Here is a 25,285-nt window from a genome sequence, read left to right as displayed (position 1 = left end):
TATGTATGTATGTATGGCTGCGTCGGGTCTTTGTTGCTGTGTGCAGGCCTTCTCTAATTGCGTTAAGCGGGGGCTACTCTTCGCTGCGGTGCACGGGCTTCTTATTGCGGTGGCTTCTCTTGTTGCAGAACACAGGCTCTAGGCACGCAGGCTTCAGTAGTTATGGCATGTGGGCTTCAGCAGTTGTGGCTCGCAGGCTCTAGAGTGCAGGCTCAGCAGTTGTGGCGCACGGGTTTAGCTGCTCCGCGGCATGTGGGATCTCCCCAGACCAGGGTTCAAACCTGTGTCCCCTGCACTGGCAGGCGGATTCTTAACCACTGTACCACCAGGAAAGTCCCTATAATAGTTTTTAAAGCTTTTGTCCTTAGAGGACCTAGCTGAGTTAGAAAATCTGTCTGTTCTCTTACCTCATCCTCAGCATGCTGCTCAGAGGTCAATTTCAGCACAGTCTTGCACTGATCCACAAAAGTGCTCGCAATCAGCTCGGCATGGCTCAAAAACACAGGGATCTCATCCTTGCTCAGTGGCTCATCACCCATTATTTTGGCTATCATAAGGTCTAACAACGTAACCCTATAAAACATAAAAGATTTTTACATGAATATGTAATATTGAAGCCATTTTAAGAGAATATTTTTATTTTTAAATTCCTTACTTGTTTATAATGTCCAGCTCGGGAAAACATATTTTTTGTGAATACAATTAATCTTCATCAACTGCCTGTTTTTTTAAATCTTGATTTCTTTGATGTGATTTGGTTACAGAAACAAGCACCTTTTTATATCCATTACTTTCAGCACTGGAATAATTCCACATTTCAGAAATGTTGTCAAATTAAGTTTCATAGTATTTACATCTACTATAACAATAGCAAGGTTAAGTGGGCTAACATTTATTCACTATTTACTACAGAGCTAAACATTTTGCATACATTTCCTCATTCAATCTACACAAAACCTTCATGAGGCAGATACCGTCAACAGCCCCAAGAGCAAAGGGGGAAATAAGGCCTAGTGAGGCTAATCAATTTACCTGTCAGTGTCACACATACTGAGTTGCTGCGGCAGGGTTCAAACACAGGATTCAATCTGTCTCCTGGGCAAAATGCTTTACCCACTCATTCTACTATCTGTCTTGTGAAGGTTGGGTTTTTTGTTTGTTTCATTATTTTACTTTACAAAAAACACAAATCTGAAGACCAAACCTATGCCATTTTTACTTCAATATTTAAATTATCACTTAAATATTTCTATTCAACAATCTCTTTCCTTCTCCCAGGAAAAACAAATCATACACAGAACAGTCTATCCAGCATAAATCAAGTAGGAGGTTTCTCCAAATCACATTCTGATTGGGATTTTTTTCTGATATGCATAATTCTCATGTATTTCTACATCAGAAGTGATACAAATATCTAAAATGCTCAGCAAATGGGGGAAAATATACTTGTATTAGTAGGCAGGGAGCATGTCTCACTAAGAGAAAAGTAAGAACTGGTTACTGCTTCAAGTAGAAAATAAAACGTGCTGAACTCTTCCTGTATTTTAGCCAAAGGCTGGCAAAGATCATCAGTCTGTTAATGTCACCCACAGACCTTAGCAATTTTCAGAGCTCCTAAAACTTCAGATTTCTTATAGAAATGATTAATCCAAAACAAAACAAACAAATAATCCCCTCGACTGAGCACAAAAGAACAACAAGTAGTTCAGTATTGGGGTATGTTTGTTTTCTCGAACTCACATATGATTTTTGAAGATGAACGGGGTGCTCTGGCCCAGAGCCAGGCCTCCCACCTTCCCCGAGCAGGACAGTCCTCCGGGAATGCTAGGGAAGAGGCCGCCTAGCATGTATGATTCAAGAGGAACCCAAATGTCTGCCCTAAAAATATTCTTTGTAATCTGGCAGTTACTTCGAGGCCTAAGAAGTCGTGATCCCTGGCTTTAGGGAGTTCAGCACCCAGTGGACTACTACCCAGAACACGGTGAAGAGGAATGAGGAACGAGACAGGTCATAACTGGGGGAAAGGACCAAACACCAGGCAGATCTTGAACAAGGAAGGAGCAGATCCTGAAGGAGTCAGGTGGGGTCAGGACAAAAGGTGGGCCACGGGGTGGTGGTAATCCAGGCTGTCCAGCAGCCACAGGAAGGCCCTGGGGTCCAAGGAGACCGGCTGACGGGGGGAGACCTGGGAGGTGGTCCCAAGACGTAAGGTCAATGCAGATTTCCTGCCTGCTTTACACAGTCACCCAGGGGCAGTGCTTCCCTCAGACTTCTCCCTGGCTCAGGAGGTGCACCTCTACACTCTGTCAGGTGATTACAAGATGGGAGATCTAAGGAGATGGGGAATGAGTGATTTGGAAGGAAAAAAGGGGGAAAAAATCAGAAATAAATCTTTAAAATATAAAAATACAAACCAAGCTTGAATATTACCAGAGAATAAATTATACTTCATTAAATGATTGTACTTATATTAAGTCATCTGCCAATAAAAACTTTTAAAGGCTCCCACTGTTAAGGAGTGCGTCCAAAAACTTTAGTCTGATATATGGGTCTCTCCCACCCAGAATCCCCATCTAACTCTCCAACTCCCTCTACTTCTAGCCACCATCAAATACTATCCTTCTCGGGACTTCCCTGGCGGTCCAGTGGTTAGGACTCCGCACTTTCACTGACGAGGGCCCGGGTTCAATCCCTGGTCGGGGAACTAAGATCCCACAAGCCACACGGCGCGGCCAAGAAAAAGAAAAACAAAAAACAAAACAAAACAAAAAATCCTTCTCATAAAATAAAGGAATCACACACAGGACATATAATTCAAGTAGGAAATTTTCTTTCAGAAGCATTTATTTTGATTGTGCATTTCATTCGCCATCCCCACTTCTATGCCAGAAAACATATATGTACTGAAAAGTACTGCAGTCAGGGAAAATGGGACATAATGTGGAATGTCTTACTTCTTCCAGTCTCGGGGGAACCACACTAAATACTTCCTTGAAAACATAACAGAACACAAGTGGTCTAACAAATCCATTCACTCAAGAGTGAAGGATGCAAAAGTAGAAAGACCCAGTCAGGGACTTCCCTGGTGGTCCAGTGGTAAAGAATCTACCTTCCAATGGAGGGGACGTGGGTTTGAACCCCAGTCAGGGAACTAAGATCCCACGTGCCGCGGGGCATCTAAGCCCACGTGCCACAACTACTGAGCCCAAGAGCCTCAACTAGAGAGCCTACGTGCTGCAATTACCAAGCCCACGTGCTCTGAAGCCCGCATGCCACAACAAAAGATCCCGTGCCACAACTAAGACCTGACGCAGCCAAAACTAACTAACTAAATAATTTAACCAGGGGGAAAAAACAAACCAACCCAGTCAAAGAGGTCAGAGACTAGCTGTCTAAAATTATTACACCTCAGTCTCACTTCCTTTAAACCAGAAATCATCACTTGAGCTGCCTCAGACTCACCAGACACACCACTCAGCTCAGAGTCACTCTATAATTTTATCTCTCAATCACTGGCTGTCATTAGTGTCCCACTTCTAATTCACTTCTGATTGAACAGTTACATACCCTGTCCTCAAGATGATGATTCCTGTTTCATAAAAAAACTGACAGCAATGTACATGTGAAGGATTTTAGGAGAAAATTCTATAGCAAGATTCATATTTTAAAGTTATGCTTGGGCTTCCCTGGTGGCGCAGTGGCTGAGAGTCCGCCTGCCGATGCAGGGGACACAGGTTCGTGCCCCGGTCCGGGAAGATCCCACATGCCGCGGAGCGGCTGGGCCCGTGAGCCATGGCCGCTGAGCCTGCGCATCCGGAGCCTGTGCTCCGCAACGGGAGAGGCCACAACAGTGAGAGGCCCGCATACCGCAAAAAAAAAAAAGTTATGCTTAAATTGATGCAGTCTACAATTTCAAAAGCCATGCTTGCACCATCTTGAAACAAGTAAGTTTTTTATGAGAGTGAAGGGCAAAGGCGGAGGGGGAAAGAGTGAGAGAGGGAGTTTCATGAGTGTTCTAGGGCAGGAAATAATATCCTATAATTCTGGAAATAAAATTTCTCTAATTCAAAGACTGACATCTCCAACAAATTATGAATAACTACTCCACCTGTATAATTTGTAGAATGGCATGCCACAAAGGCCAAAACTTTTATTAACCTGGAAAACAGGCTAACCAAGATACAGGCAGACAGCTGTTGCTGAATTAATCTCATTAGTCCCTTCATAAATTACAGATATAAGAAGTTAGTGCGTTACAGGGAAAATGATCACTGATTTGGCATCATACAGACAAGAGTTCAAATACCACCTCTGCTACCTTTGTAACCCAGGGCAAATACCTAAATGGCAAGAATAATGCTTATTTCACAAGGTCTTTTTGAGGATTAAATGACAATGGCTGTATGTTGCCTTCATACGTAACAGTGATGCTACCTGGAGGAAAAAGTCAAGATCATCAGAGGAGAAGTAGTAATAACAGCAGAAATATGGAAGCAGAAATGGCCACTCACAGTTACTGAGTGACGATTACATGCCAGCACTGAGAGCTTTGTATACATTTCAGTTAGTAACCACGACAATTTCAGGGGGTGCCTACCATTACTATCCTCATTTTACAGATGAACAGAGTTCCAAAAAGTAACTTGCCCAAAGTAGTGAGTGGCACAGCTAGCCTCTGCTCTTAACTACTATGCTATACAAATTATAAACCTGAAAACTACAAAAGTTGGTTTCCAAGAGCAGCTAGTTTAATTCAATATTACTCCAATTTGCTGGGAAGGGGGACAAGAAAATTGTATAAACACAGGCTCTCATTTCTGCTGAATCATACCATGTGAATTGATTCTGACCCTGTATCCAAAGTATCTTCACCAAGTAATCTGTCCAAATAAACTACCAGGGTGAAGCCGTCAACTAACTGTGACAACTAAAAGAACCAGCACACGAAAAGAGCTTCCGAGCTCACAGGGCGCTTCCCCTCCCTACGCGCCCACACTAAGGGCGGGTGGGGACTGTGCACCCTGGGGACCCAGGGACCACCAGCAGGTGCTTAATGAATACAGTGCTTGTTTCGCTGACTGAGCCTCAAGCATTTTAAATCTAACAGCCCCAACGAGACCGTATACTCTAATTCAGCAGGTCGGGGCCACAGCCTGGGCTCGCCTCAGGGGCCTCTGGTGTGTGCTCCCAGCTGAGACACCACAAAGGCCCCCCAGGAATCTCCAGTGCAGTCCCTCATCTGAACCACAGAACACAGAAAATGTCCTGACTGTCTTCTCGGTACTCACAGGATGGTGTGTAGCACCATTCCAGGTGCAAGGGGAGAAGTTAATTCGTTATACATCCCTGTTGAGAAGAGCGTATCTTTTCAATCCTATTATTCTGTCAACGTTCCACTCTGAACAAAGAATTATCTGTCATTGCCCCAAACGAGTCAACAGGGAACCCAGCGGCCTCTACTCAGCCGCAGAACTCTGAGCGCTCCTGCCAAGACCCCATCCCCTCCTCCCGCCCCTGAGCAAAGACAAGCAAGCAGACTCAGCAGTTCCCACAGTGAGCTCCACCGGAACCGGCCAACCCACGAGGTCCACGGCAGCACACCACCTCCTCTTGGCTGACAGAGCCATCTGCTGTCTACAGTATCAACAGAGACGGCGTCTTACAGACAGGCTTCAGTAAGTGTTTGATATTAGTAGAGTTTTCCATTCCAACACTGTTCCAGTACTGATTCTGGAGGGTGTTAAGAATAGAGAACTCACAAGATTCAGTTTTTGTCCTTGAAGAATACATATTCTAGCAGAAAAGCAAATTATCATGATAAACGTGCAGATGAGGATGCAAAGAACTTTGCCTGGGAAAGTCAGGAGAGCCAACAGAAAGCAGGCAGTATCTGAAAAGGGCCAACAGAGCACAAGTGTGTATTCACCAGAAGGAGAGGGGGTAGTCAGGACATTTCGGGCAGAGAAAAGGACACACACAAAAGCATGAAGCCAAAGGGGAAGCCTGGAAAACTGACAGGAGTTCTGTGCGGCTACAGTGTGGTGACTGGGGGAGAATGAGAAGGAGCTGGAAATGAAGCTACGTTTAAAAAGGGCCTTGAACACCACACCATGGAGTCTAACTGCATCCTGTAACGAGCTACATAAGCCACTAAATGGCAGGGCAAGACCCATGCAGGCAGTTCAGTAGATGACAGAGGAGAAGGGAAAAACAAAAATTAGAACCATCAGTATTGTTCACAGCAGTATCATTCACAGTAGCTGAAAGGTGGAGCAACCCCGTTGTCCATCGATGGACGACTAGACAAGCAAAATGTGACATATGTCAATACATACGGTGGAATATTATTCAGCCTCAGGAAGGAAGGAAATGCTGACACGTGCTATAACATGGACTAACCTTAAGGACACTGTGCTAAGTGAAATACGCCAGTCATGAAAGGACAAATACTGTGTGACTCCACTTACGTGAGGTACAGCTGACCCTTGAACAACATGGATTTGAACTGTGTGGGTCCATGTGTACGTGGAATGTTTTCAATAAACAGGCACTACAGTACTACATGATCTGCCGTTGGCTGAATCCGAGGGCACAGAGGACCCTCGGATGCGGAGGTCGACTGTAAGTTACACTCGGGTTTCTGACGCTGGTGTTCAGTGCCTCTGAGCCCTGCATTGTTCAAGCATCAACTGTACTTAGGGGAGTCAAGTTCACAGAGACAGAAAGTAGAATGGTGGCTGCCAGGGGCTGGGGGAGGGGGAAATGGGGGTAGTTGTTTAATGGGTATAGCTTCCATTTTACAAGATGAAAAGTTCTGGAGATTGGTTGCACAACAATGTGAATACACTTAAACTACTGAACTGTGCGTTTTAAAAAGGGTACGATGGTAAATTCTATATTACGTGTATTTTATCACAGTTTTTAGACAGGCTGTAGCCAAAGTCCAGTCAAAGGTGACATGTAAACCAGAGCTGTGACAAGCAAGTGAATTCACAACACACTAAGGTGACATACTCGGTAAGGCTTACTGACCAGTGTAAAGCGGCAAGTGGAGGAGGAGGTGGGGTAACTCTGAGGTTTCCAACCCAGTAGGTGACGTTACTTTAATGAATATACTAGATAAAACTTTTCATGAGTAAGAAAAATTCATTCGTCTACACAAGCTTTCATTCAAAAACTTTTTTTAGCGCTTGTTACGTGCCACACAGTGGCTAGGAAATGTGGACACCACAGAATAAAAAAGACCAAATCCTGGCCCTCACAGAGCTAACAATCTAACACTGGTGTCATACAATGGCAAGCAGGTATGTGACGTGATACAATGTGTAACAGACGACGTGATGAAACAAAAGCACTTCTCCTGTGGAAGAAAAATAGAGGACGGGGAAGAGGTGGCAGCTGAGTAAGGAATTTGTATGAAGTAGGAAAGCCGTGGCTACAAGTTCTGTATAAATCAAAATGGACAATGTTTAGTTTGCCATCCTCATTTTGTTAGGAAACAGGTCGGTTAACAATAGATCATTTGACAGGAATATGGAAAATATAGACTTGAATATTAAACTGTGTATTCTCTTGCATTCAGACATTCCTTACTGCAAAGCAATTTACTAATTTATAGCACTATTCTTCATATTACTTATTTTAATTCTTTTTCTGCAAGAGAAGTAGGCATATGACAGTGGTGGCAGGGGGTACTGGATTTATAAATATGGCATTTAAACTGACTTTAAAAGCACAAACTTTTCCTTTTTGTTAAAGATATTAAAGAAGGAAAAAACACTACTTAACAAGACTACAAAGGAGTGCATAAAGATTAACTGTTGGAACCCAAATGTACAGAAAGAATTTCAAAACCACAGCAATTATCAAAATTGTGACTACAATCAAAAGATTAACATTTTTTACGGTTTTTGATCATTAGATCTGTGCCTTCTGAGTAAGTTTTATTTTCCTAAGGCAACATTTCCAATCAGGTTAGGAAAAACATACACTCTTGGAATGGACCGAGTACTAGGAATCACTTTATTCAATCCTCTAATTTTACATGTCAAGAAACTGAATCCAAACAAGGTGAAAGACCTGGCTAAGGTCACAAAGAGAGTTACTATGACAACAAAGCACAGAGCCAAGGTACTAAGGTCTCTGGGCTCAGAGGGCACTGCTCTTCCCCTACTCGGCCAGTGAAGGTCACACAGAGGTACTGATTTTCTTTCAGTCTAAAATATCTACTGGAAAACTATAAACCTAGCAGAATGTATCCCAAATCATGACAGCAGGGATGTGAACAAATGAGCACATTTCACCTATACAGTTGTAATACACAGCTGCATGATTTACTTTTATAAAATCGAGGGACAAGCATAACATTTTGTTCTTAACATTTTTTAATACGGTTTTACTGAATGATGGCGCCAACCTGGATTCTGCAACCCTACGTAAATCACGGCCTGTTGTGGCTGCGCCGTAATGTTAACCAACCAATTTAAAACCATTACTGACACAGAAACATGTATTTAGAGATTCTGTGCCAACTACGAAACCACACAGCTTTTCAGTCATGTGTACAGAGTACTCGATATGGAATGCTAAATACTCAAAACCACACTGGGTTTTGGGGTTACCTTTCTTGATTGCTCATTTTGGCATACATGACTTTAACCAATTCCGGGCTTTTCAGAAAATGGTCTGTAATAATCAAGAACCTAAGAAAAAAGGAGGGAAAGGTTTGGTTACTACAAACATAGTAAAATAGACATGGCCTTATCTACTTTATAGGCATATCTTATACATAAAAGTACTCCTGTTTATTGAATTTTTGATTAGCTGTAATCTTCAAATGTTTTAGAGGTTCACATACTATTTTTCTATTAGCAGCTAAAAGAGAATGAAAACCCTCAAAATATTTTTCTCCGATTTTACTTCTGAAAAATGTATTGAAATGATTCACATTTATTCAACTGGAGGAAAGGGCCTACTATAGTTTTTATCTAAGTTGAGAAAGAAAAATACTTCACTATAGTTCAAACAATAATATGAAATTTAGCTACAAGTTCAGGTATAATAAAACATATTAAATTGTTTTAGTCAGAAACTTAGTGCTAAAATTAACCAGAGAAATAGACATGTCATACTTTTTATTTAAACATACGCCAACAACACAGTAATGAATACTGGCTTGATTATCTACTCCTTAAGAGCCCTCAAGTTACCAAGAAAACATCCTCACTGTCAAGCAATGCACTCATCGAAACTTAGAGATCAACTTGGGGAAACCCTTGAGGCAAAGATTACAAGCATGTTTCTTCAAAGTACCACTGTGACACCTAAAAAGATTGAACAGTACTATTAATTAATTCTGAATCATATTTACCAGAGGGCATCTGAAGACTTACGAACTAAAGAATATACTATTCATAACCAAGGTTATGAATAAGCATGACAGTAAAGCGTTTATATTGACAAACACGGTTTATTTAATCACTTCTTAATAAATAACAGAACAAAAGTATGCCTTTAAGTACGGTAGCCAAATGAGGCATGTTAACTACCACGACACAGCGTCACTTCACACAAACACAAAACCTAAACACATGTTCTGTTTCTTCCACAACCTTTCAAATAAGTGACCAGCACTGATGTAAATATTTCCAACAATAATGGGTAATATTCAAAATTCTCAATTTTCACGTCAATTTAGGTAGGTCATCAAACAGCGACAACAGAAATTCATGCACATCACGCCAGGTATACAAAACTGTGACCCTAAAGCTCATCCATAATTCACCTATTTGGAGCTCAAAACATTTTCCCACAAGAACATTCATTCAAAACCACAATGTGCCAAATACTGTGTGCGAGGGGCTAGGTCCCAAGCCATAACTCCAAACTCTAAGGGTGGAGAAAGACACACGCATAGAGAGATAATTAGAGAAAAATGTCTTAGGTGCAGCACACAGGCACACGTCACGGATTACAGAAACAACAAAGTTTATCTAACTAGAGGGCTGCAGGGAAGAGGGGCGATGGATGGGACAGGAGAATCAGGAGTTCGGTGAATCCCTAGTTGCAGAGGGAAGGGAGAGCATTTAAATTAGAGGTGACACAAAAGGACTTGAAAAGACTGCTTGAAGGAAAGAGGAGCAGTGTACTAAGGGAATTATAAACAATAAAATACTACCAGGGTTTAAAGAGGGACTCGGGACCTAACACTTATGTCCTTGAATGTTATTGTAAACAGCCCTCAGCCTACAGAACTGTCAGTTGAAGGGAGCTTCACCAAGCTTTGAGTTTATCAAGACTGAGGTGACAACCACGCCTTCTTTCGCGATACTGGTCATTAGTGCTCTCTTTCTTTTTTCTTAATCAATTTTGTTGATCTTTTTAAAGAGTCAACTTTGCCTTTGTTAATCCTTTCTATTTTTTTCTGTTTTCCATGTTATTGACTTGTGTCCTTTTATTTTCTTCTTTCTACTGAGGATTTACTGTACTCTTCTCTTTCTATCTTCATGAAGTAGAACCTTAAGTTCCTGATTTCAGACCTACTTTTCTGACATAAACATTTAAAGCTATAAATTACCCTCCCAACCCTGCTTTAGCTTCATCCCACACATTGTATGCTTTCATTATCCTTCAGTTCAAAAGATTTTCTAATTTGCCTTGTGATTTCCTTTGTGACAAATCAATTATTTAGATGTGCTAATTTCCAAAACTTTAGAATTTTTCTAGATCATCTTGCTATGGTTTTCTAGGCTAATTGTGGTCAGGGAACATATTCCGTATGCTTCCAATCCTTTTCATATATCCATTGAGACTTTTTATAGCCCAGACTATGGTCTATCTTAGTGAATATAATGCAGACAGTTGAAAAGAAAGTAAATTTTCCAAGTGTTGAGAAAATGTTCTATAAACCAGACTCACGTGAAGGTGGCTACCTATCTCAGTACTACTGAGATCATCTACATCTATACTGATGCTCGTCTACTTCTATCAGTGGCTAAAAAGTGAGTGTTAAAATCTCCAACTATCACTTCCAACTCCAGGCATAACAGATGAACAATTGACCTCCTACCTTAAACAACTACAAAAGCAGACAAAACATATGAAACACTTTTCAGACAAGAAACAACAAACCCAACTCAATCAGGTTGTGCAAATAAAAGGCACTTTGGAGAATTTCCTCCTAAACAAACAAAATACCCTAAAAAATGCATGGTAACTGTATTCTGATCAATATTTTTATAAAATCCTTATGGCCTAATTAGCAGACTGAGACACACTCAGTGAAGGACAGAGTTATTCTACATGCTGGAATGTGTGGTGAAGAAGTGGAACTTGAATTGAAAACGTTTTCCACACACAGGGGTGGTCAAGGGTGCAGGGAATGGGGCAGAGACAAAGGAAAGATCCACTACGGTGCTGTTGCTGTGACCACCAGCATTACCTGGAGCTAAAATGAAAGTAGGTCCATATACTGGGACCTTTACACCAAGATAAATTCCAAGCAGATCAAACACCTAAACATCAAAACTGAAATGATACAGTACTGGAAGAAAACTAAGTGGAGAAAAGGCCTTTATAGCTATTATCAAAAATCTTAAGACATTAAAAAAGACCGGCAATTTCATCTACTAAAATATCAAAAACTTTCCATGAAGAAAAGTGCCAGAAGCAAAGTCAAAGACAAAAAAGGGAGAAAAAAATTTGGATTTTATTTCATACAAAGGACTAATATCCTTAATTTAAAAAATATTCCTACATATATAGAAAAGACTGCCATCCTAATAGAAAAATGGGTGAAGAAAATGAGAATGTACATAAAAGAAAATTAGACTCCTCAATATATAAAATGATGCTCAACCTCATAACAAGAAAAATACAAAATAAAACTATACAATGATACTATTTTAAACCTTGGCAGAACTGGCAAATCCAAAATTTTGATAGCACACTCTGTTAGCAATGATAAAGGAAACCAGGTACTACTCTCAAAATTTGCCAAGGGAAGTATATACTAGTATAACATCTATGAAGGACAACTTGGAAGTGTCTGTCAAAATTATAAAAGACATTCTCTGCGAGTAACTGCGAACCGTGAATTTATCCTACAATCATACTTGCCCATATGCAGGATGACATACGTGTCAACAAGGCCGCAGGACAGCTCCACTCAGATGTAGAGAAGGCACCTCAAACTTAACGCAGTCAAAACGAACTCCTGATGTCCCCTAGCCCCACCCCAAACTGTTCCACCCACCTCACTCAAACAAGCCAAAAACCCAGCTCCCACCCTTGCCTTCCTCTCTCCCACCTCACCCCCAAAATCGAATCCATAATAAGCCTCACCAGCTCCGCCTGCAGAGCACACGCAATCTATTCATCTCTCTTCATCCCACTGCGACGACCCTCATCTAAGCCACCCTGGCCTCCTGACAACTACAACTGCCTCCTAACAGGCAGCCCAGCCTCCATTCCTCCCTCTCCCCTCCCCACAGCTCAACCTCAGTCCAGCAATCAGAGGGAGCCTTTGAAACACAGATCAGGGACTTCCCTGGTGGCTCAGTGGTTAAGAATCCGTCTGCCAGCGCAGGGCACATGGATTCAAGCCCTGGTCAGGGAAGATCCCACATACCGCAGAGCAACTAAGCCCGTGCGCCACAACTACCGAGCCTGAGCTCTAGAGCCCGCGAGCCACAACTACTGAGCCCGTGCGCCACAACTACTGAAGCCCACGCGCCTACAGCCCGTGCTCCGTAGCAAGAGAAGCCACCGCAATGAGACACCTGCGCACCGCAACAAAGACCCAACGCAGCCAAAAATAAATATGTATAACTAACTAACTAATTAACTAACACAGACCAGGTCGTTCCATACACTGCTTAAAACTCCCCAATCGCCTCTCATGGCAAAGAGTAAAACGATCGCCTTTTCCTGGTTCACAAAGCCCCACATCACTGGCCTCCAGGTACCCCTTCACCCACTACACTGTCCAAACCCTGGTCTCCCTAGTCCTGCGACAGAGGCCTCTGCCTTGGGGTCTTTGCATCCTGTGTATTCACTGCTGGGACTGTTCTTCCCAATCTGTCTCCACCTTTACCCACAGATCTTCCAATGACTGGCTACCCAGTTCTCGGTTCAAATGTCACCAACTCGGGAAAGGTTTCCTTGACCTCCAAATTTTAAAGTAGCACAAAGTTACTCTGCGTCACCTCACCTCACCAGAGTACTTAATCAAGATTCAGGGGCTTCCCTGGTGGCGCAGTGGCTGAGAGTCCGCCTGCCGATGCAGGGGACGCGGGTTCGTGCCCCGGTCCGGGAAGATCCCACGTGCCCCGGAGCGGCTGGGCCCGTGAGCCATGGCCCCTGAGCCTGCGCGTCCAGAGCCTGTGCTCCGCAACGGGAGAGGCCACAACAGTGAGAGGCCCGCTTATGGCAAAAAAAGAAAAAAAAAAAAGATTCAACATGGGAATTCCCTGGCGGTCCAGTGGTTAGGACCCCGTGCTTCCACTGCAGGGGTCCCGCATGCCATGGCCCCCCCCAAAAAAAAAAAAAAAAGATCCAACATTGATTCTTGTTTTTTCCACTGTCTGTCTTCTGTACCAATAATGTTTGTATTACTACTAATAAAATACTAGCTAATACTATACAGCGTTTACTATAAGTCAAGTACCATTCTAAGGGACAGCTCAGTACACATTCTGTGTATTTTTCTTCCAATTTATCTGATATTTGTTATACATTTATTTGGGGTTTTAGGTTCATTATCTGTCTCTCACTAAAACGTAACGTCTTATTAATTTTGAATCTCCAGTGCCATGAACAGTACCTGGTACACTTCAAGAACTCCATCAATAATTACTGAATTAATTAATTAATGTTTGGAGCAAGCATCTGCATGTTTTCTGAATTTCCTAGAAGCCTGCACAAAGCAGGAATAGTTTCTAATCCACGGGTTTTCCAAGATAAAAGCAAATCAGATCCCTCATGAAAAGGGAAATTAGTCTTTGCAGAGAAACCAGAGCCCCTTGTCTTGTGACACAGCGGGCAGTGCTCTCAGCAATGTCTCACGGTGGGCCCTCAATAAGATAGAGCAAAGCCACTTGGGCACTACTCCTCATTGTAAGCCAGGCCCCAAACCAGGGAAGTACAGACAGGCAGCTCCCGGATGTGCAGGATCAACCCAGGAAAAACTCTGGGTACCCACAGAGGTGCAGATGGACTACTCATTTTCCAGGTAAATCTCCTAAGCATTCCTTTGCACTTTTGAGTTATTCAGGTAAGTACTGATTGGCAATGACGTCAAGCTTGTGCTCACCAGGTAACCAGTCAAATGAGTACTGACTGGCAATGACGTCAAGCTTGTGCTCACCAGGTAACCAGTCAAATGCAAAACCATATGCTTTAAAAGTCACCAGAACTGAATACTGGCTCGTTTGCTTTAACCAAATATAATTAAAAAGGTAAAGTCATCAGAGCAAAGGGCAAGAATGACATCTTAAGGTACTGCCATTCAAGCTCAGACAGGTAGACAGCAAGACAGGCAGTGTCGCTACCCAACAGTCCTTGTGCCAAACCAACCATTCCAGTGAGTTTGTAACCATGTCCACATGCCTTTAAAATAACATATGGGACACGAAATTCAGAAGTCTGGAAACTTCTAACCTAAATCAATTCTTTCATTTTAGAAATAAGGAAGAAGAGGCCCACAGAAGTTCAGTGCCTTAGTTAAGGTTCCTCATTCACCTAAAAATCAAAACAAATGCTCAGTTTCCTGACTTCTGTGGTGCCTCTTGGGATGCTCCCCAGGTACTTCTGCTCCGGCAGCCTCTCTGGAAAGAAGTTCGGGTGAACTTAAACCTTGAGCTAGGGTCTGGTTCTTCATGCTGCTTTCAGGTCAAACCAATGAGGAGTAAAACCCATTTATTCTTTCTTTCATTCAACAAATAGTAAACATCTACTAGTGAGTAAAGATAGCAGCATTTTTACTTTGGCACTGTTTAAAGGATAAGAACTGTCTCTCACAGTTTACAATACAGGCAGAAAAAAAGCGTTCTGACTGGACATCCATACAGACAACTGGAATTCTTTGCTACACCACCTTATGGCATAACATTGAGTGTATAATCCTGGTGGCAAATAATATTAGATATACAGGGCAATGATGATGGAATGCCAGTGACAAGGGAGATTTTTTTCTTGCAACTCAAAAATGGTCATTTAAATGGCTGTCAATTATGCATGAGTTTTTATATGTTAGTTGCTGGGACTGTTTTTCTAAATATAATATACTTTCCATTCCAGGGGCTGCACGAAGTTACAAGCAAATTCTCAACTTTCACTCAGAATTCATTGTGTTGACTTTCTTACCCTATATCTGCTCAAGGGAAGAACCAAAGATAAAGACCTTTATAACAAGAAGAGTCTCAATCACGTTTAATATTTTCTAAGCTATAAACTTTAAATTTGTAATTAAATTCTTTTGCAGAATTACTATTTCTGTAAATGCAGAAATTTTGTGGTAATATTTTATGAGGGAGGTGGGGTCCCACTAATCAGAAACATAAAATGCCACAAAGACATTTAGGGCCTGTAAGTAATACTCCAGCTTTATGGAAAATAGAACAAATTATCTTGGGAGAGGATCAAAAATATACTCCATCCAAAGCAGAAGTCAGAATAGAAAGGACATCAGAGAAGCACATTTATTTACAAACAAGGAAGGCTAGAAACGGGATCTTTTCCTAGTTTTTCAACATATGTTAAGCTTAAACTTACTGTTCAATTGTTATAATTCAAACTTTTACTTAAAACCTCTACCAGGAAAGTGATGTCAGGATGTTTAAGCAGCCACATTTCTAACAAGATACTCACGGCCATTCTGATTCAGGCTGCTTCTGGTGAGCTTCTATGACATCAATCGCAATATTGAGGTTTTCTTCCAGCTCCTTCATTCTTTCAGAATTAAGGGATGTGAACAAAATCATTGATGAGTAGGCAACAATTTTTTTGTCTGGATGATTTAAGCAAGACCTTCCAAAAAGAAATCAGGGTGTTAGCCCAACTTAGCAGCATGATAAAACATGATTATAACTCATAAATAGTAATAATCCCATTAACAAGTTCAGTATATAGGATATTTTTAAGGATTTAATGAAGAATTACAACACTTTTAAACAAGTACATAATTTATGGCAAAAACAGCAAATTGAAAATTAGTCACGACACAGAGAACCCAATACAAAAGCGGCAGTTCACTTATGAGTCAGAGGCAGAAAGCAAATAGCATCTGATTAAAGAAAAAGGTAAAATGATTACATTTATAAAGCATTAAAATGTTCATTCTTGTTAGAAAAAAATCAAAAGGCATAAGATGATACTTCAATGACTACAGACATTTCTTTAACAGTCTGAGGGACAGAATGTTTAAGGGAAAGATGATATATTGGCAAGAAATAAAATTTGGAGTCAAAAGCCTCCGTATAACTCCCGGTTCACCCACCTATCAGCTATGTGATCTTAGAAAGGTCACTAATTTATCAATTTTCAATTATATTATGGGTTATGCACTATGGCAGGATTTTTCTTCTTTCATTTAAACTTCATAATACTCTTCTGGAGGAGGTTTTATCCTTTATTACAGATGAAGAATGTGTTGACTTTACTTGCCCAAAGGCACAAAGCCAGTACCTGCCAAAGCTGAATTCAAATTTGGTTGTATCTGTCTCACAAACACATATAGAGTGAAGTCACATAACCTCTTTCGGTGTGTTTCCTGACATAAAAGTGGAATATAATAACGAGACCTCCCTGGCCTGTCTCAGGGGGCTTCCGTGAGGATCAGATTTGATAACGAATGTAAAACCACCACGTAACTGCCAAGTAAACGCCTCTGACGGCCTTCTTCGGGGCCTCTCCTCTGTGTCCCTATGACACCTGGATTCACCTGTGTTATTAATACATCAGTTCTTACACTACAACATGCTTATAGCACGGGCTTTGGGGGAGTGGTGAATATATCTAAGTTACCCTTATTCTACTCCTCTAGCTCAGAACCTGGCAGAGATGAGGTATTCAAAATGTTTGAAAGGAATGAATTCTCAAAAATAAGTAATTTTTATTCCTACAGCTTGAATTCCACAATTCTTTCCTTCCAACCTAAGCTCAATTATTATTAACCGTAAAGATTTTATGCCTTCAACTCTAATTATCTGCAGGAATTTGAGAACCGGTTACAGGCTCAGTGAGCTAGGGATAACATTAGCGTTTATCTGATCCTTACACCATACAGATGAGCCCAGAAAACCTATACAACCAGGGAAGGCAGCACAGAACTTAGCCAGCTGGTATTTAAAGAGCGTAGGCTTCGGATCCAGAGGGCAGCATGGGGTTCCGGTTCCAGCTACGCCATTTACCAGTGATAAGTGTCAGTTCCCTCATTTGTCCAAATGGGGACAGTACCACTTGCCCCACAGGGCAAAGGGTAAAGGACGGGAAATATACAGAAAAGACCCAGCTCTGGACATTCAAACGACAGCTGCTCTGCTGCTTATATTGTTGCCACCACCAAAGTTACCCCATTGGTTGGCAACAGAACCTGGATTAGAAGCCAGGCCTCCTGCCCCAGGATGGGGCCTTTCCTATTACCTATCCTTCCTCCATCACCTGCTCACCTTTCATCTCCATGCTCCATTTCTTATGAACACAGCTGGTCAAAACACAGTAGCAAATCACCAGGGAAAGTACACCATAAATCAATCTACATAAACAGATTGGTTATCCACATCTTATACTTCTCCATACCTACCAAAACATACAGCATTGTGCCGAGCATATAAGAAATGCTCAATTAATAAACACATGATTAATTCATTGCCCATACTTCAATATTTTATGGCTTTTTTCTTATAAAAAATGTGTCCTTAACAGCATTCCTTACTTTAACCAAAACTTTTATTTACTTAAAGTAAAAACTGACATACAATGATGGGCATAAACCTTATGTGTACAGCCCAATGAGATGTGTATATACCTACGTGACCACCACGCAGATCAAGATACAGAAGCCTACCTCGTGCCCTCTCCCAGCCAGTACTAAACCCGCCACTACCCACCAAGAGCACCTGCTGTCCTGAGTTCTGTTACCAAAGGTTAGTTTCTCCTGTTCGGGAACTGATAGAACCACAATCTTTTCAGAAGTCAGAAAAACTCTATCAATATACTCACAAAAAGAGTTCTGGGAAAGCATGCATCCAAACAATAGACTGGGACTCTTCATTCCGTGAGGCAATATTGCCTAAAAACTGCAGACCACAGCGAAAAGCTGAGGATTTATAAAGGCAAAAAAGATACATGATTAAAAGAATTTTTCAAAACACCAAATAAATACATCTTAGTTAGAAATACTCCACGTTATTTAACAGGAAGTTTGTTTGCTTCTTTTAACTATAAAAGTCTCTCACCACAATGAAACTTTGGGTATGACGTTAATATTAAAATGCCTTACCAAAACAATGTACTTATACAAAATTAATTAACTTCTTTAAAACATTGTAACTGTAGACACAAATATACCTGTAATCACATTAAATATCATTGGAATATGTGTTCCAATTGAAAGACAGTTGCTCTTAGACTGGATCTTTTAAAATCTAACAACAGACAATTTAAAACAAGACATGTAAAATATAAGGCTATCAAAGCATTGAAAGTTAAAGAATGGTGAAAAGATATACGAGGCAAATACCAGCCTACAAAGGGAGTCATACAACCACTTAAAACCAGACATAATAAACTTTAAGGCAAAAAGTATTATTGGAAATTTTTTTAAAGTCATTTCAGAATTACTTAATTCACAGAAAGGTATAATTTTAAATTGGAATCACCTAATAACATGGTCTCAAATATATATTAAAGAAAAACTGACAAAAGTATAGAGGGAAGAGAAAAACCCACAATTAAATTCGGCAATAATAATATACCTTTCCAGTAAATTATAAAATAAGCAGACAAAACAATCAGCATATTTAGAAGATTTAAATAAGATTTAATAACAACCTAGTGGACACATTTAGACTATTTCACCAAATAAAACCGCAGAATACTGGACAAAATCCAGAATGCTGACAACAAATGCAGGTGAGGATGCAGAGCAACAGGAACTCTCATCCATTGCAGGTGGGAACGCAGAATGGTGCAGCCACTCTGGGAGATGGTTTGGTGGTTCTTACAAAACTAAACATACTCTTAGCATACAATCCAACAATCACACTCCTTGGTATTTATCCAAAGTAACTGAAAACTTATGCCCACACAAAACCCTGCACATGAATGTTTATAGCAGCTTTATTCATAACTGCCAAAACTTGGAAGCAACCAAGATGTCCTTCATTAGATGGATAAACTGTGGTCCGTCCAGACAGTGGAATATTACTCAGCACTAAAAAGAAATGAGTCATCAAGCCATGAAAAGGAACATTAAAAGCGTATTACCAAATGAAAAGCCAATCTGAAAAGGCTACAAACTGTATGACTCCAACTCTATGACATTCTGGAAAAGGCAAAACTATGGAGGCAGTAAAAAGATTGGTGGTTGCCAGGGGCTGGGGCACAGGAGGCGGTGTGAACAGGTGGAGCACAGAGGATTTTTAGGGCAGTGAAACTTCTCTGTATGATATTACAGTGATGGATACATGTCCTTGTACATTTGTCCAAATCTCCACAGAAAATATATATATATATATATATATATATATATATATATATATATATATATATATGTATGTATTGGGTTGGCCAAAAAGTGCCTTCGGTTTTTAGGTAAATATAAAAGACACATGTTTCATTTTCACCAAGAATTTTATTGAACATATTCACCCTTTTGTTCCACTACCTTCTGCCATTTTTCAGGCAATTTCATAATTCCATCTTCCCAAAACTTTAGTTTTTTGAGCAAAGAACTGTTCCAGGTGCCTTTTACAGTCTTCCAGGGAATTGAAATTTTTTCCATTAAGAGAAGTTTGTAAAGACCTAAATAAGTGGAAATCTGAAGGTGCAATGTCTGGTGAATACGGCAGATGAATCAGAACTTCCCAGCCAAGCTGGAACAGTTTTTCCTGATCATCAAAGAAATGTGCGCTCTTGCATTAACCTGATGGAAGATTATGCATTTTCTGTTGACTAATTCCAGATACTTTTTGTTGAGTGCTGCTTTCAGTTGGTCTAATTGGGAGCAGTACTTGTTGGAATTAATCATTTGGTTTTCCACAAGGAGCTTATAATAGAGGACTCCCTTCCGATGCCACCATATACACATCACCTTCTTTGGATGAAGAGCAGCCTTTGGTGTGGTTGGTGGTGGTTCATTTCGCTTGCCCCACGATCTCTTCCGTTCCACATTATTGTACAGTATCCACTTTTCATCGCCCATCACAATTTGTTTTAAAAATGGAACGTTTGAACATCCCTGGTGGTCCAGTGGTTAAGACTCCACGCTTCCAATGCAGATGACACAGGTTCGATCTCTGGTTGGGAAAGTTCTGCATGCCACACAATGTGGCAAAAAAACCTGAAACATTTTCATTATGTTTAAGTAGAGAATTGCATGAGGAAATATGGTCAAGAAGGTTTTTTTCCCCACTTAAACTTATGTGGAACCCAAACATCAAAGCAATTAACATAACCAAGCTGGTGCAAGTGATTTTCATTGCCTGACTTGGATATTCTGAGTATGTCGGCTATCTCCCGCGTGGTATAATGTTCACTGCTCTCGATTAATGTCTCGATTTGATCGCTATCAACTTCAACTGGTTTACCGACTGTGGAGCATCGTCCAGCGAGAAATCTCCAGCATGAAACTTCGTAAACCACTTCTGACACATTTGATCAGTCAAAGCACCTTCTCCATACATTGCACAAAATCTTCTTTTGCGTTTTGGTTGCGTTTTTACCTTTCTTGAAAGAATAAAGCATAATATGCCAAAAATGTTGCTTTTTTTCTTCCATCTTCGATAATAAAACACAAAAATTCACCAATTTTGATAAGACTTTTTTTAAATGCATGCTGATATGACAGCTGTCACCTACAATTTAACAAAATTGTTTTGAATGAAGTTAAAGACAACTGCGTGCCACTACCGCCACTGTACGGAAGAAACTGAAGAAACCTTTTGGCCCACCCAATATATACATACATACATACACACATACACACATACACACACACACACATATACACAAAAGAAAAAGCACTCAAACCCACGGGAAAACCACAAGATTGTACTACACAACCACCGCACTGGCAAAAATTAGAAAATAACAAAGTGTTTGTGAGAATGTAATGCATTAGGAACTAAAGGTTCTCTCAAGTTCTTTGCATCTGTGAACAGACCGCATTTAAATTACTCTTGACTGAGCACCAGTTATCAATCACTGCTTCTTAGCTTCGCTGCCTGCTCTGCAAACATAAAGGTGGGCCCTTTGAAGGTCTCCTTTGTCAGCTGGCACGTACAGCCTCGTGGGTAGAGGTGCTGGAGGGGCACTGGAGGGCTGGAGGGAGTGGAGTTTTTCTCTTCCTGGTTCTGGGTAGTCCTCTGGCCATGCTTCTCCTGTTTCTCTGGCGTTCATCTCCTGCAGCTTCTCCAGTGAGGAGCTCTCGCACAGCAGGACCAACCAGCAGTGTCCAGGAGCTAGGAACTTCCTCAGGATGCTTCGAAGCCAGTTTCAAGTCATGGAAGATTTCTGTGGACGACTCCCCCCTGCACCCCAGAGGGTGGATTTCCATCAAGTTCCACCAACACCACCCCTCGGCGACTTCACCACCACCCAGTGAGCCACAGCCGTGCCCTCTCCAAGCAGGCCTGCATCTCAGGCCTAGGGGGAGGGGAGCCTCTTCCCTGGACACTCATCTTAGCCCTGGGGGCACTGGCTGCTCCTTATATCTGCAATTCCTGTGTTCTTTGGCATTCTCTTTACTTCTTAGTAGTCAATCCCCTGTTATTTCAAGCCTTTGTTATAGTTAGTAATTCTTTATTTAAAATTTTCCCTGTTCAAATTGCAGTGCGGTTTGTGTCTCCTGGTTGTACCCGAGCTGGCAGAGCAGATGGAGAGAAGGAAGGGAGGGAGGGAGGGAGGGAGGGAGGGAAGTTGTGAGGAAGGGAAAGAGGGCCCCAGGGGAAGCGAGAGAAGATGGCATCAAGCACAAGCCTTAGAAAACAAGAACAGTTCAATCAGTCGGGACCAAGTCAGACAGACAGAAACCAAACTGTTCTTTAACAAAGAAAATTTAATATATGGAATTGGTTCAACTAAAAAGGCAACACTGAGGTAACACAGAGATTAAGGCTACAGGAAACCACCACCTACCACCCTTCAAACTGGAGGCACAAAGGGAAGAGGGTAAGGTTGTGAGAACCCAGAAGCCTGGAGGGGCTCTGCAGAGCTGGAACCTGGGCCTCTGTGGAAGGGGCTGCCCAGGCTACCGCTGGCACCTCTGGCGCGTGGAAGAAGGGCCCAGGCCAGCTAACAGTGGTGTCTCTAGGAAATACTAGGAGGCTTTCCGAGTGGGAAGGAAGCTGGAATGGGAACCATCCAGGGGAGACCCGAGTAGGGGGCAAGTCACCCTTTCCCCCCCTGCCTCCTGGTCCCCACTAGATCCTTCATTGGCTAAACCTCACTGAAAGCGGAGGAGAAATGTGTTTCTGGACGCCCAGCCCCTGCACCACGAAACAGAGCACAGAGGGCTAAGCTCAAAGCCGAGTAACAACAGCCCCGTAACCAGAACGACACCCAACATTAGACAATCACTAACGCGACATGTATGGTTCCAAGTGCTTTATTTTATACAAGTTCTTATTTAATTGTCACAGTAGGCAGATATCTTTATCACGTCACCCAAGTCAGCAGCAGGAGAGGGCCCCAGACCCCACACACCAAGAGAAGAGTGCGACCAGTAAGCCAGTTCTCACGGGTATGCGATGCTGGTAAGTAAATACTTAAAATACTTGTGCACTTTGCAGTGAACAGACGCTACCGAGAATCCCTGCACGCCCACCCCTGGCCCAGCCCCCTCCTCAGGTCACACAACTAAAAGCCAGCGCCCGACAAGCCTCAGTCCCAGCCCTCCGTGCCAAGCCCCAGCCACCCCTGCCTGGCACCCACGCTGAGGGATCAGCGCCTGCACCCGACTGTTCGCTGTTTTCAAAGTAGTTACTTTGGGGCCAGGACAGTGCATACAGACAGAGTAGCATGTGATGAGACCCTGAGTGGAGAGAGAGCGAGACACTTCTGAGGAACAAAAGACCAGCATGAATAAAGCATCAAGAACCAAGGAATGAGGTAACAATAAGTGATAACTAGTATGTGCTGAGTGTTCACTAGGTGCTAGACAGACACTGTGTTCTAACTGTAAGATGTCATCTAACCCCCGCGACAGCCGTATGGGGTCGGGGTTAATATTATCCCCCTCTTGCAAAGAGTAACCAAAGCTCAGAAGGTCAGGTAACTGGCCTGGGGCATGAAGCCTGCAAGTGGCAGAAGCAAGACAGGCAAAAACAAGCAGTGGCTCTCCCTCAGCAACAGGAATCAGCTCATCAAGGAAAGGAGCCACAGGAGAGTCTGAGATGAAATGAAAGATCCTGCTCTATTAACGGAAATCCCGGCCAGGCAGCAACCAGGAGATGTTTTTAAGGGCAAGAGGACTTCCAAAGACCTTCAACCTCCTAGATCCCTGCTTTGCTAGGAGGGAGGGATGGGCCTACTGACCCAGGCCCGGAGCTCGGGTCCTCTGTCCTCAGACTTTTCCGGAACCCAGGCCTTCCCTTCAAAGCCTGTCGCTGCTGCTCCAATAGCTCAAAGGCAGAGCAGCTGTAAAGATGAAAAAGGTTGAGGCGTGTAATGTGCCTGTGCTATTCACTTATTCATAGTAACTCGACAACTGGCTGCTCAAAGAAGAGTTGCGAAATTGTGGCCAAAAAGCAAAACACTGAGATAAAAAACTCTGAAGACAAAATGCTGAACCAAGAACCTCAAAACTGAATTCACATTATAATCTAAACTAAAGCAGGATACAAACTGCAATACACATTCACAGCCATACACACAAATACTGAAGGATGACTAGAAAAAAGTCAAGTGTTTGCCTAATGTAGCCAGCATATACAATGATTATTTTTCTTTTCATTTTTAAAAATCACTCTATAATGAAATTATATAAAATGTTCATAATAAAAAATAATACCTTCATTTTCATCTTAAGTCGTAGTGTAAAATGACATTTCTATTTCTGCTGAGTATTTTAGAGTATTAACACGGAAATCCTTGTAAGATTTAATTTAACACACAAAAAAAGCCAACAATATAAGTCGGTCTGAAAGCCAAACAACCCAACAATTCATCAGGCAACTAAAAATTAGCACTCTGAATCAGAACATAATTCTGGGAAGGAAAAGGTTTAAAGACGTCCTAGAAACAAGAAAAGAAAACTCCAGACAAAGTACAAATGACAGTTTACTTTTACCAAACAGCTTATCAAGTGATCTTTATGTAAATACTGCAAATGTTACAAAGCCCCTCAAAAAGCCCAACATTATTTTTACAGATTAGAAAAGAACAAAGGCCAAAAACAACACCAATAACTCAATTAAAATAACTCATGCTTATGTTTACATATAATTTGATGAGCATAATATATTCGTCACACCACTGCAATTATTCTCTGAAAATAATACTCTAAATATTATTTTGACAACGTAATTATAGTTCTTACCTCAAGAGCGGTAACAAAAAACTGGCACAGATACCCTGCTAAAAATCTACAAAGAGTAAGGTCCTCACAGAGAAAGTCAAAAGATAGTACAGGCACTGTATCAAGGAACAAGAACGCTTTTGAAAAGATTTGTTATTAGGTTTGAACTAACATACTATAAAATTTGTTTAAGCTTCATTGTTGAAACAAAGTTGCATTCTTGAATTCCAAATAAAATTCAGTAATATCACTGGCTGCCTTTTTCAAGAAGGTAGTGAGAAGTATCACTTCCACTTTCCCTTTTTGCCTCAGTAATGTCCTTCCAACTCTGTCAACAGACGCAAGCCATCTACTTGAAACTGATACAATTGAAAAAGAAGACCCAGATAAATGGAGAGATGTTCCCCATTCATGGATCGGAAGACTCAATATCATTAAGATGGCAGTTCTCCCCAAGTGGATCTTCAGATTCAACATAATTCCTGGTATCCACAATACATAAATAACTCTCACAACTTGACAACAAAATTTAAAAGCCCAATTAAAAAC

General features: G+C 41.5%; 1 protein-coding gene across 2 annotated transcripts in view; it reads right to left on the bottom strand.

Annotated features, from left to right (window-relative positions):
* Positions 1-25,285, bottom strand: part of ATXN10 (ataxin 10) — a 153,563-nt gene that overhangs the window by 97,388 nt on the left and 30,890 nt on the right. Inside the window, exons 4-7 of one of the 2 annotated variants that reach the window (XM_067698374.1) lie at positions 18,220-18,316; positions 15,868-16,026; positions 8,622-8,702; positions 408-573 (exon numbers count right to left, since the gene is read on the bottom strand). In XM_067698374.1, the coding sequence (XP_067554475.1) occupies positions 408-573; positions 8,622-8,702; positions 15,868-16,026; positions 18,220-18,316 (503 nt within the window). The remainder of the gene's footprint in view (positions 1-407; positions 574-8,621; positions 8,703-15,867; positions 16,027-18,219; positions 18,317-25,285) is intronic. The other variant, XM_067698375.1, reaches the window with a different exon arrangement.

Source organism: Pseudorca crassidens, chromosome 11 (genome assembly GCF_039906515.1).
Source record: "Pseudorca crassidens isolate mPseCra1 chromosome 11, mPseCra1.hap1, whole genome shotgun sequence".
NCBI classification, from domain to species: Eukaryota; Metazoa; Chordata; class Mammalia; order Artiodactyla; family Delphinidae; genus Pseudorca; species Pseudorca crassidens.
The sequence above is the reverse complement of the archived record's forward strand: the minus strand, read 5'-3'. Positions and strand labels throughout refer to the sequence as shown.